At 42.0% G+C, this 12646-nt stretch overlaps 1 protein-coding gene across 23 annotated transcripts in view; it reads left to right on the plus strand.

The window, feature by feature from the left end:
* Positions 1-12646, plus strand: part of MAP7 (microtubule associated protein 7) — a 169746-nt gene that overhangs the window by 111489 nt on the left and 45611 nt on the right. For all 23 annotated transcript variants that reach the window (XM_082731764.1, XM_082731779.1, XM_082731781.1 and 20 more), the window contains one exon: positions 5541-5618. In XM_082731764.1, the coding sequence (XP_082587890.1) occupies positions 5541-5618 (78 nt within the window). The remainder of the gene's footprint in view (positions 1-5540; positions 5619-12646) is intronic.

A 12646-nucleotide genomic window follows, 5' to 3' on the forward strand; every position in this document is an offset into this window, starting at 1 on the left:
CCTCCAGATGATTCAGAGTGTAACCTAATTAGATGAGAACATTGGCATTCTTTTCATGATCAGTACATACCTAAAAAAAAAAAAAAAAAAAGCAGAAACTTAAATTCATTTTTAAAAATCCCTCTTAATTTCTATCCCTTTATCACGCTTCACCAACAAGTCTTAAAAGAGCCACAAAAAACTTCACTAGCATTTATAAGTCATTTCCATCACAGAGGAATGCAGGCCTTGGAATCTTCCAGGCCTTCTCTGACTGCTCCATCTTGCCGCTGTCATGCCTCCCTGAGTGCCCTGGTGTGCAGAAGGGCCCGGGGTTGAGCTAGAGATCTGGTTTTAGGAACTAGCTGTGACACTTCACTGTGCCACCTTCCTTGGTCACAGACATTTCCCTCAGCTTTCTCCTTTGGAAAACAGGCATGAGAACTCGTCCTTGAAGGAGTAGGTACTTGGCCAGCTTGTAGAGCTGTTGTGAAGAACAAAGTGATAATGTTTGTGAAAGTGCTTTGCAAAATGCAAAAGCCCCAGTGAAGTTATTTATTGTGTCAACTCTAGTTGTTCGGATCGAAGTCAAAGCCTGGTGAGCTCTTGAGAAAACCTTGTCCGTGTCAGTTGATTTTCTTTCTTCGAGAGCCCCTGAGTTCCCCCTTTGTGGTCTAGGCTCATGCATGTCACTGAAGACAGGATATCAGGAGCACTTCCCGTCACTCGAAAGTGCCCCAGTTTGGGTGGCCAGCCCCCTGCTTCAAGTCGTCCCAGCCAGAGGTTGAATGCAGAGGGCAGCTGCAGGTGAACTCACAGCAACGTTCTGTTGCTCTGAAAACTTTTCCTTCTGACAGTGTTAGATCTGTCAGGAGACGATGGGAAATGTTCAGGACGTTCATTTACTTCCTGCACCTTGGTTTTGTTGCAGGGAAAAGGGATGTGAGGGTTGGGGATGAGAGGCAGACGAAGAATCCTAGAAAATTCACTCTTTACTTGGAACTATTCAATTTTTTTTCTTTTTGGAAACCTCTCTTTAAAGATAATTTTTATCAGCTTTTGGTTATTAAAACTGTGACTGTTTAACATTTATTTTTTTTTAAGTCTGTTATCAAATACGAGGTTGCTGTTTGTTTGCCCCATTGGTATATGTTGAGGGGGTGGTTAAAGTTAGTGAAGGTTGTTTGCTCATTCGTTCAACAGATGCTTCTAAATATTCTCCTTCCTGCCAGATGTGGTCCTGAACACTGGGAATACGCAGTGAACAAAACCAATAAGGCTTTGTTCCTCCCCCACCCCATCTCTAATCCACCAGCAGTATTATTGACATTCTGGCACCCAAGTGACGGATGTAATCAGAAGGATGGAAACAGAATTTAAACTGAATGCCTTGGGGCACCTGGGTGGTCCAGTCAGTTGAGTCTCTGACTTGGTTTCAGCTCAGGTCACCATCTCAGGGTCATGATCTTGGGCTCCGGAGATGGAGCCCCACCGTCGGGCTCAGGGTGCTCAGTACAGCGTCTGCTTGAGATTCTCTCTCCCTCTCCCCTCCACTCTCTCTAAAATAAATAAATAAAATCTTTAAAAAAAAAAAAAAAAGACCTGAATGACTTTTTCCCTCTACAATTCAGCGTTTTCTAATGCCAGGTTCCTAATCCAACCAAAATCATCTAGGATATCACAATCACCGTGCCCTAATTCTTTACTTCCTCAAAATCTGATTCCAAATGAATAGTGATTATCATTCCAGCACTCAAAACAAGGTCAGCGGGAATCGTGATACTTGTAAGCATTGGCCTTATTTTTAGCAATTGATTGATTTGTTTGTGCAGCAATCTATATGTCCTTGTTGATTATATATTATACGATCAGTCAGGGTGGTGTTCGTTACATGCAATGAGCATAATCTTCATATGAAATGATATTACGGAAATCATCCCATGTAGTGCTGTTTTCCTACTGTGTATCCAAACAGCAACCATTATAGTGTGTAACTGGGTTATTGATATTGTGATTGATTTGGAGCTCTCAGGCTTGGTTGGGGTAGAAGAGGATAGGTGAGGGGGTGTGTGTCCCATACGTTGTTATTAAAATCTTCCCTTCGAAATTTTTTTTTCAAAATTTTACCTGAAATTTGGCAAGTACTCGAAAGTAAGCTAGAAATGTCACACCCTTCTTATTCATAGTGTGTGACAGAAATTATAAATGTAATTCAAAGGAATTAAACTATTTTTTAAGATATTTATTAATTGAGTGAGAAGGAAAGTATGGGAGCGGGGAGAGGGGAAGAGGCAGAGGGAGAGAGAGAATGTCAAGCAGGCTCCATGCCGTGCATAGAGCCAGATGCGGGGCTCGATCTCACCACCTGGAGATTGTGACCTGAACCGAAATCAAGAGCAGACGTTTAACTAACTGAGCCACCTAGGCACCCCTAAACTATTTTGTGGGCTTTCTGTAAAGTGCTTATGTCTTTTTTATATAAAGTCTTTTTTAATAAAGTTGATTTGGGGTTTATATATAGTTAAATAAGTGTTTATGAACGGGTAAACCTCATTGTTTAAGGCATATTACTTAAGTCGTAAGTAATCATTGAAGGTCTCTTCTTTTTTTTTTTTTTTAAAGATTTTATTTATTTATCAGAGAGAGAGAGAAGGGGAGAGAGCGAGCACAGGCAGACAGAATGGCAGGCAGAGGCAGAGGGAGAAGCAGGCTCCCCGCTAAGCAAGGAGCCCGATGTGGGACTCAATCCCAGGACGCTGGGATCATGACCTGAGCCGAAGGCAGCTGCTTAACCAACTGAGCCACCCAGGCGTCCCTGAAGGTCTCTTCTAACTGCATTTTGACTTGTTCTCAGATAGTTCTTTCTTGCAAATGCCACTTGCCATGCTGTCATTTCTTTTCACCCGAAACAAATGACAGTAAAACACCCCTGTGTATGGCCCATAACCAGGTGCCTGAGCAGGAGGCCACATGCCCATTTTCAGATTCCAGAAGTAAATCTTTTGGGGCCAGGAGCCATATTTTCTTACACAAACAATATTTGAAATCTCATAAATAATCAGTAAGTCTGAAAAGTAAGTTTCCTAATAAATGTGAGCTACTGAGGGGTCCTTTGACCAGATTCTAAAACTCATATCTTAAAAGAAAATAAAAGAGGGGTGCTTGGATGGCTCAGTGGGTTAAGCCTCTGCCTCTGACTCAGGTCGTGATCTCAGGGTCCTGGGATCGAGCCCCATGTCGGGCTTTCTGCTCCGTGGAGAGCCTGCTTCCCTCCCCTCCTCTCTGCCTGCCTCTCTGCCTGCTTGTGATCTCTGTCTGTCAAATAAATAAAATCTTAAAAAATAAAAAAAATAAAAAAAAAGAAAGGAAAAGCATAAAATGCTATCACTTAGTCTTGCACGTGATTCTCACTGCCAGGTTTTTGCAGGCTCCTGATGGGCCTTTTCTACGGTTTCTGTTCCCCCTCAATGTACAAATCCCGTGGCATTCAAGAGGCCTTTGGGATGGAGGGCCTTTCAATTTGTTGATGAACCACCACCATGCTATCTAAAATATTGTCCCACTAGCTTTCTGTTTTTTAACATGAGTTCTTAAAAATATGTCAATTTAAAAGAAGAGAAAATAAACCTGATTTTGAGGTAATTATCATCATCATCATCATTTTGCTTGTTTATATAGTAGCAGAGTGAATGCATTAGTATAGCTCTCTGCTGGGAAACCCGCAGCAGTGTTTTGCTTGGAGTGCCATCCAGAGTCCTCCCTGTGACCAGCAAGCCCCGTGCCATGTCCCTTGCAGGTCTGGCCCCATTGATTGCGATCTCGCTCCGTTCCAGGCTCGTAGATCTACCCGTTTCTTGAGCACATTATGTGCTCTTAATCTCAGGGCCTTTGTGCTTGCTTCCCATCTCCTGGAATATCTGCACATCCATGTGTCCTTTCCATCAGGGTTTTACACGTAAAAGTTCCGTCAGTTAGGCCTCCCTTGGCCCTTGTCTAAAATGTTAAACAGTCCCTTCCTGCCATGTCACAATCCCCTTTGTTGCTTTGTTGTCCCCTTAGCATTTATTTCAAACTAACGTTCAGTATATTTTCCCCTTTTTCATTTTTTTAAAGATTTTTTTCTATTTATTAGAGAACACATGCAACGAGGGGGAGGGGCAGAAGCGGGCTCCCTGCTGAGTGCAGAGCACCCACATGGGGCTCCATGCCAGGACCCCAAGATCATGATCTGAGCCAAAGTCAGACGCTTAACCAGCTGAGCCACCCAGACGCCCCAGCCCCTTTTTTTCATCCCGTTATCTCTTATTTATCCTGTTCGTAAAATTCTCCCTGAATAGAACACAGTCCCCACAAGGGCAGAGATTTTTTTTTCCTCGATTGCTTTCTTTTCATCACCTAGAACAATGCCTGGTGCAGAGTTGATGTTCACCACGTAGTCAGTGAATGAATGAGTGAACTGAGGCTTATGTGTGAGGCATGTAACTAACACTGTTTCAAGCATTTCATTTAGTGCTTACAGTGATGTGAGATTGGTTCTATTTATTCTCGTTTTGTAGATAATAAATCAAAACCCAGGGGACACCTGGGTGCCTCCATCAGTTAAGCATCTGCATTGGGCTCAGGTCGTGATCCCAGGGTCCTGGGATCGAGTCCCACGTTGGGCTCCCTGCTGAGCGGGAAGCCTGATTCTCCCTCTCCCTCTGCTTGTCAGTCCCCCTGCTTATGCTTGTTCTCTCTCACTCCATCTCTCTCTGTCTAAAATAAATACATAAAATCTTAAGGAAAAAAAAATCCATGAAACCCATGCCCTAATTAACTTGAGACTAAGAGAGTTGGTGAGTAACTCAGCCAAATTTACCTAGCAAGTGAGAGACAGGACAGAAAGTGGACTCTTGCCTGTGTGACTCCAAAGCTGGGCTTTTTGCATCCGGCTGGTGAACCTCTATTCAGTAGAACTTCACTTAGGATTCTGTTTGCTGTTGAGGAACAGACTTTTTAAAGCATAAAAATGATAGAAGTTCACTAGCTTAGGAACCCAAAGCATCATATCTGTTACTGGATAGAAACAGTCAAAAGGCTACAGTTATGTTTTTACATCATGGGAGGAGGGGGGGTGGGCAGGTTGTGTGTCTTTTTATTTTTTTTTTCTAGAACTTGTTTCCCATTTTCGTTGAGCTGACATAGAGCATGCTGTAAGTTTAAGGCATGTAGCATAGTGACTTGACTTAGCTGTGGTGTGAAATGATCACCACAGTCAGGTTAACATCCCTCATCTCCTGTGGATATGGGAGAGAAAAAAGGGGGATGTTTTTCTCCTTGTGATGAGAACTCTTAGGATCTACTCTCACATAATGTTTTTAAACAGGAGAAAAATGCTTGAAAATTCTCAGAAAAAATCATAATAATAAGGCATATCACCAAAACTATAGTCCTATATACCAGTTGTTGTAAGACATAGTAATATTTCATTCATCAAACTTACTAGCTAAAAAGGTATTTATCAAAGTATATTGTCATGAGAAAATCCACTCTTCTGCTTATATGTTTTATCTCCTTTGCAGACCCTCCTCTCGTGCTACGGGTTGATGACCGGCAGCGGATGGCCAGGGAGCGCCGTGAGGAGCGCGAGAAGCAGCTAGGTATCCATCCCCAGCCCTCATCCCCTCCTTCAGGGACACTGTCGTTGAGTTGTTACCTTTCACCTCAAGACTAAAGGCCACTAAACCATTGAGCACACGGACATCACTCTAATGACTATGCTCACTGACGTGCCTTTGTGAGTCGTACAGATGGATGTGAAACAGAATTTAGTATGTGATAGAAACAGGGGACCAAATTCTAAGTAACAGGAAAGCCCAGCCCAGGATTCAGGTCCTTTTCCCTTCTTTTATTGTAATCACAGTTTAATGTGGTGCAGGAGAGAATGTATGTACCACAGGCTCGATGGTCAGCTTACATTTTACAACTTAAAAAAAACAGCTCACAAGGACAGTGAGCTTATGGTTCTCTTTTATGTGAAGAAGAGTCATAAGAGTGTAGACTACTGGGGCACTTTCTGCTTCCCATAATAAAATAACCCTGCTGCTGAATTTATAGACGTATGCGACCAGCCTTGCTGCCAGAAGAGTGCAGAACCTAGTGCTGAGCCGTCTGATATTTCTTTTGCTACCTAAGGTCTTTGTGAAAGGTTAGCAACTGTGGTATTGGCCATACCATCACCTGGAGAGCTGTGTCCCAGGGATGACCTTACCAGGAAGCCAAGATCAAAGCACCAGTGTCCTCTAGAACACTGAGCAAGGATGCTCATGCTAACTCCTCCTTTACTTTGATGTCCATTTATGCCAAACTACTAAAACAGGATGCCTCCTTAAGTGCCTTAGAAAGACGAAATGTCCGGTTAGCTTGTCTCAGTGTTGCAGAATGTCTCTGTCTTTAAAAATTGGACTGACTGAGGTTATTAGCATGTTCCCAGTGGATGACCCCTAACTTTTCTAGAGTTCCACTGCATTTTGTAAGAATTCATGTTTCGGTGGGAGAACCCAGCATGTGTACCCCATCTTTTCTATTGTTCTAATCCACAAACCCAAATCTGTGAAATTTATGGGATGCTGGTTTTCAGAAGTCTACTAACATTACTTAATTCTTCCAACAAGGGCCTTGTTCTCTCCTTTGCCATAATGGGCATGCCAGGTCAGTTCTTTTGCTGCCAAAGTCTTTTTGACACAAATTTCAACAACTTGGTAGAAGGGATTGAGCTCTGCTGCTTTTGTGTGCCTAGCTTTCTACCCAGGCTTGAAGTTCCCTGTGGCTGATAGGCTTGCTGCAGGCGGGTGGGTTCCTGGTGGAGGGCTTTCTGTGGCCCTCAGGCTGATGCTTTCCCTCACGTACTCTGCAGACTGGGTCTCTTGCTCCTGGGAGGTATGCCCACTGTTCCCTGATTCAGGTTGGTTTGACAAGTAGATCAGAACAGAGGAAAGGCAGAGCATCCCAAGCAGAAAGAGACTCCAGATAAGCACAAAAAAGCAACTGCCCACCTGCTCTGGGATCGCTGGTATTTGCACTGTCTTTGGATGGGTCCAAGGATTAGCTGTTGAGTTCTCTCCCCTCTCTGTCCCATCTAGCGGGGTCAGGTCTTAACTGTTTTATCTCTTCCTTAGAATTGCAGAATGAATTCCCATCTGCTAGAGTAGAAGTAGCTCCCAAGGATCTGGAGACCACCCCTTTATGATTTAAATCCCATTGTGAGTCAGCTTTTACACAGTAACTCAGACCTTTCTGTTTGGGTTTGTCTTTCAAAGTCAAGCACTGTTTGGTTTTTTTCTTTTCCTTTTTTTTTTTTTAGTTTTGTGGAATGTATTAATTAACATGCTGGTCAAACAAAAATGATCTCACTTCTTATGCTATGAAGTTACAAGACCTATAGCTTTGAGCCTACACAGTCTCCTGCAAGTTGCCTAGTTCTGTATGTTGAGTGGCTCGATGTTTGTCTTAAGAGGAAACCCCACATTTTAATTCATATCCACAGGGCAGCACACGACTTACTAATTTATAAAGTCAAAAACTTAGTTTTCTGGGTATTTTATTCAAAAGATAGAGATTGAGACCCACCCTTCAAAAGCTAGCTGCAGGGTATGTGGGGAGGGAGATAAACCCACAGCAATTATAATTGGAGGTGGTATTGAAAGGGTGTGCACACGGGTTGGTGAGAACCCACAGAAGCACCCGACCAGCCTGTGGGTGTCACGTGCCAGCAGAGTTTCCCAGCAGAGGATGTGGAAGTGCTGTCCAGCAGGGTGGAAGAGACAGAGATCATAGAACAGTGAAACAGGGATATGTGGGAAAAGGCATTTGCTAAAGGAAGCCATCATGCTTCACAGATTTTATTACATGGGTCGATTAATCACTTCAGGTGATTGTATTATCCTGTTATTACACCTGGACTGTTTTAGTGAACCATCATATAATAGACATGGTTTTTCTTCTTTTCCCTGCCATGTTCAATATCATGGCTTCCTTAATTCTGATCTCTTTTTGTTGTTAAAAATCACAATTTTCATGAAATACATCAGTCTTAATTTTTATTTTTTATTTGCATTAATTGCATTTTTTTTTTATTTTAAAACAATGTCTTTTTGCCTGATTTTTTCCATGTAATCGGTCATAGCAGCAATTAAATCTTGAGAGGCTCTCTTCAATCTTCATAAATACATGAATAAACATACATGTGAGCACACATACATATATTTTTGTAAAAGTGTTATCTAAAACCTAGCACCTAACTTAAATTGTGCCTTGCAGTCTATAAAGTTGATTTCTTAAAAAAAATCTTTTAGTACTAAAAATGGAAGGGCACACCTGAGCAGCTACCCTTAAACTGTGCTTTGCAAAAACTATAATGACAGTGGAATATTTTTAAAAAGAAGGGGTGAGGGAATGTCAATATCAGATCTCTGGACTGTGCTTTTTTAAAAACAAAAACAGTTGGTAATACCAGCTGTTACCAGGCTTTCAAACTGTAACGCTTTTCAAGTTTAAGGGAAAAAAAAATTGGAGTACACTCCATAAATTCCAGCAAAGCAAAGTTTTAAATGATTGGACATTGAGATTGATTACTCAGTGTTGGATATAGGTTGCAACTGACATTGAAATTATTAAAATTTTTTGTTTTAATCCACAGTTTCAAAAAAGCAAAGTGGAAAGGGTTGAATAAAGTTCCTTTTGTTTTGGGCGGCATGTCATGTTTGTACTATTCTGTAAATAGAGAGGACCTTCTCCTAACTTTCTGTAGGTTAAATCTCTGACTCATGCTTTAATGCTTTTATGGTGGGATTGGATCATGTGGCTTAATCTTTCTACATTGTCCTTCAATTTATCACATAAAACGAGGCATAATTCTTCATGTTTGGGGCTGTTCTGTCCATTTGGTTGAGCACAAATACTCTGAAAGCTGTATTTTTCAGTCTTGAAAGCTTTCTCCGTGAAGGAATCCCCCTAACCACTCCCTTCTATCTGAGTCTCTTCAGGCCATTCCTTCAAACTCCCCTCTCTTGACCTCTGTATCTTTTTTTCACCAACTCTCTTCCAAGCTTTAATTTTGTTTTTTTTTTTCCCGTAAGGGAAAAAAATTTCATTTGTGCACATGGGTTCCGACTCTCCTTTTTTGATGACATGGGTTTTACACATTCATTTGCTCCTAAGGCGGTCAATGCTTCCCCATTATCTAAAAGTCAGCTTCTGTACAACTGGCTCATCAACTCTCATTCCAAAACCAATTCCTCTGGGTGATTTTTGTGGCCCGGTCAATTGTACCAGTATTTTTATGGCCCCAAGCAATAATGTCTTTCAGCTGTGCTTGGTAATTGTCCTATTGCTGGAGGCACTGGCATCTTCCTGACCACTAGTCTTAACTGTTGGCTCTTTTGCATTATAAAACATTTTTTTTCTCTTCCTTTGGGTCCCAGTGCTGGGCCCTCACTAGTCTCCACTCTGGCCTGTTGGGCCACTTGAAGTTAACCAGTGGCGAGTTGGACTGAGCCTAGTCCTCGAGCTGGAGCTTCAGCATCTGGAGCCTAGGAGGTGGGTGGAAGTTGCCACATTCTCTCTGTCCTTCAGTCCACTTAGTCATATGAATAGCTGATGCTATCTTCAAGATAAATGTCAGGTCCCTGCCTTCAGATCTGCTGCCTGTGCTATCAGACCCATCCAGGCCTTCATAAATTCAGGTCCTGCTCACTAGAACCATCTCGCAGATGTACTGCATCTCTCCAGCTGTGTTGCAGTTAGGGCCACTCCCTCTTTCTGAAGCCCTTTCTACTCCTCATGGCCTTTCCCCCTTTCAGAAATTGATCATTTTCTCACTCTGCGGTCGGTTTTGCACAACCTCATATTTTAGCTCTCATTCTAATGCTGCTGTTTGCCCTTATGAACTTTTCCTAGTTGGATTTATATAACCTCCTGATTGCATGCATGATTGACTATAATTTGCTAGTTCTTTGTATCCCAGTACATGGCATGGTACTAATTATTCAACAGATATGTAGTAAATATTTGCAGACTTTCCTTACTCTGCAGTCTTTCATGCAATATTAATAATAATAATGGGCCAAACAATATTATACATTGCATTATCACATTTAGCAGCAACTTAACACCATGGTTGTCCTTTTTATTGTGTGGGCCTGCCATAATTGTTAAGGTAATTTATTTTATAGAAGGGCGTGTGTTTTATTTTTACATTGTGATAAGTAGATGGATTTTCTTTCTGCCAGAGCATATTTAAGCATGTCTTTAATATGTCTTTGATATTACTCTCAACATCTAAGCATGTGTGTATTTTTACTCACTTGTTTATTATCTGTCTGCCCCCACTGGGGTATAAGCTCTACAAGAGAAAGTACTTGTGTCATTTTGTCATGCCCAGTACCTATTAATAGTGCCCGGCCCATAGTCAATGTCTAACCATTGTCGTCAAATGGTAAATGAATAGTAAGTCTATGCATGTTAACATGAGCACAGATGAATGCGGCAGGTGTACTGCAGATTTGCTAAGACATTACCAAATTATCAGATAATACCTGCCGTTGTAATAGGTCAGTCCAACAGGTCTTGGATTCTTATTCTTAAACATTGTCTCAGAGGGACAAGGCTACAAAGGTCATCTATACACTAGTTGTGCCTTAAAACTTGAATTTTCATGTATGTTATAAAACTGACAGCCCTACAATATGTTGACAAATTCAAGAGAATATTTAAGAACTCTTTCACAGGTGAAAAATTTTCTGCACCCAAGGAGATACACGGTTCAACCCCTTTTCTTAAAATGATATGGATTAAGCTTGAAGTTTTGGCATGAATGGAGTGACATTGCCAACTGGGGCTTTCTGGGGTTCTGTGACATCATGAAAGATTATCAGACTTCTGTGATTGATTCGCATATCTCACGAAGAAAAATTTGTCTATAAAATCTATCCTTCAATGTATTCAACATAGGGGTTTTATAGCTAGGTTCAAACTTGTACAAGAGATCTCTCATACTGTGTTAGAAATCACCAAGATAATCTAAAAAAGATTTTGAACTTCGAACAAACGTAATCAACTTTTATTTGAGTTTCTTTCTGTGGATAATTTTTACCAGACTTCTTTGCCCTTCCAGTCATAGCTTTTTTAGTTTGTCTTTTTTTTTCTTTTTTAAATCTCCTTAATAACAGTGTGTTTTCAACACAGGGACAGCACTGTTAATCCAAGTGTGGCCAAGAGATAAATGATCATTTCTGCCTGGCTTGAGCATTCATCTCAAAAATATTGATGGGGGATTAGGACTAATTAGTAAATCACCAATAATGCTGTACCGATTAAAGTCATAAGTAAAGCTGCCTCTGATTTCACATTTCACATTATTCGATTAGCCCAGTTTTTGGTTTTGACCAGACTCTCCACAAAACAGGGTGAGCTTTGGGAAAGCAGTCTTTCTAAACCAAATCGCTACTGGGTAGAAGTTTGACCGATCTGTGCTTAGTCTTGGCATCTGGTCTCCCGAAGATGAACATAAAGTACAAAAGCCCTCCAGGCCGTCAGGCAGGCCGTGAACAGCTGAGGGCTCTGACTGCACGGCAGTGGGAGGGATACGGACATGAGCGCACACATACCTCAGCGGCTGTATCATGAGTCAAGCTCGGGACTGGCAAGAATAAATGCTTGTTGCAGGTTGGATTTGGTAACTTAGAGGCTGAAGATTTACCATAAATGAATGAATCATTCTGACTAAGCAGCCATTATTTCTTCTTCTTGAAACAGACTTTGCCTTTGAGGCTGAAGATGAAAAGATCTTAAAATCTGAAAAGTAAGGGATCTTATAAACAGAAGAGGATAAGGGCTAAGAGTGACATTAGGAGACAAGGGTCTTCATGTTGCATGACCAGCTAGTCCCAATCTAGAGCAACAGGTTAGTTTCTGGGAGGCGTTGCAAAGCATGTCCTTCAACATAATGGCTCAGTGTTTGCTTCCAGAAGCAGACAGTCCAGAGTTTGGTTCCAGATCCACCACTGATTTACTGTGAGGCATCAGGCAGGTTACACCACTTCTCCAGGTCCCAGACTGCTCATGATAAAGTGAGTTTAATAGCAGCGTCTGTCTCATTGAGAGGCTGTGAAGATAATGTCTGCAGATCACTTGGCATGAGCGCAAAGGGAGAACTGAAGACATCTCACCATGGCGGTGATGGTGAGAAGATGAGGATGGCCGGCCACATGATGCCACAGACACAGACTCCGATGCCTGGGACTGAAGAAGCCTAATGTTTCTGAGCTGGGGGAGACAAGGGGAGAGGGATATTGTGTTTCCTGGTCCAGCAGGGCAGGGCAAGGCAGGGCTCAGTAAAGCAGCCAGGTGAGGAAGATAGCAATGCTTAAGAAGTGAAAGTGGGTTGGGGTTGAGGTAATAACTAAAAAATCCCAAGGACCATCACTGATTTCTATGCTTTAGCAAAACTCCGTATACTTTAGCAGAGGCTGAACCCTCCTTTAAGCCTGGCTCTAGAGACAGGAGTCCTGGATAGTATTGCTTTCTTATATCAAAAGTCCTTCAGCCTGTGTATGGGGAAGGCTCTTGATCTTCCAACATATAAACTGCTATCCCAGCCCCTCAATCCCATTGGGCCCACTGCTGTGTG

The sequence above is a fragment of the Mustela nivalis genome, assembly GCF_964662115.1.
Source record: "Mustela nivalis genome assembly, chromosome: 5".
Classification (NCBI taxonomy): domain Eukaryota; kingdom Metazoa; phylum Chordata; class Mammalia; order Carnivora; family Mustelidae; genus Mustela; species Mustela nivalis.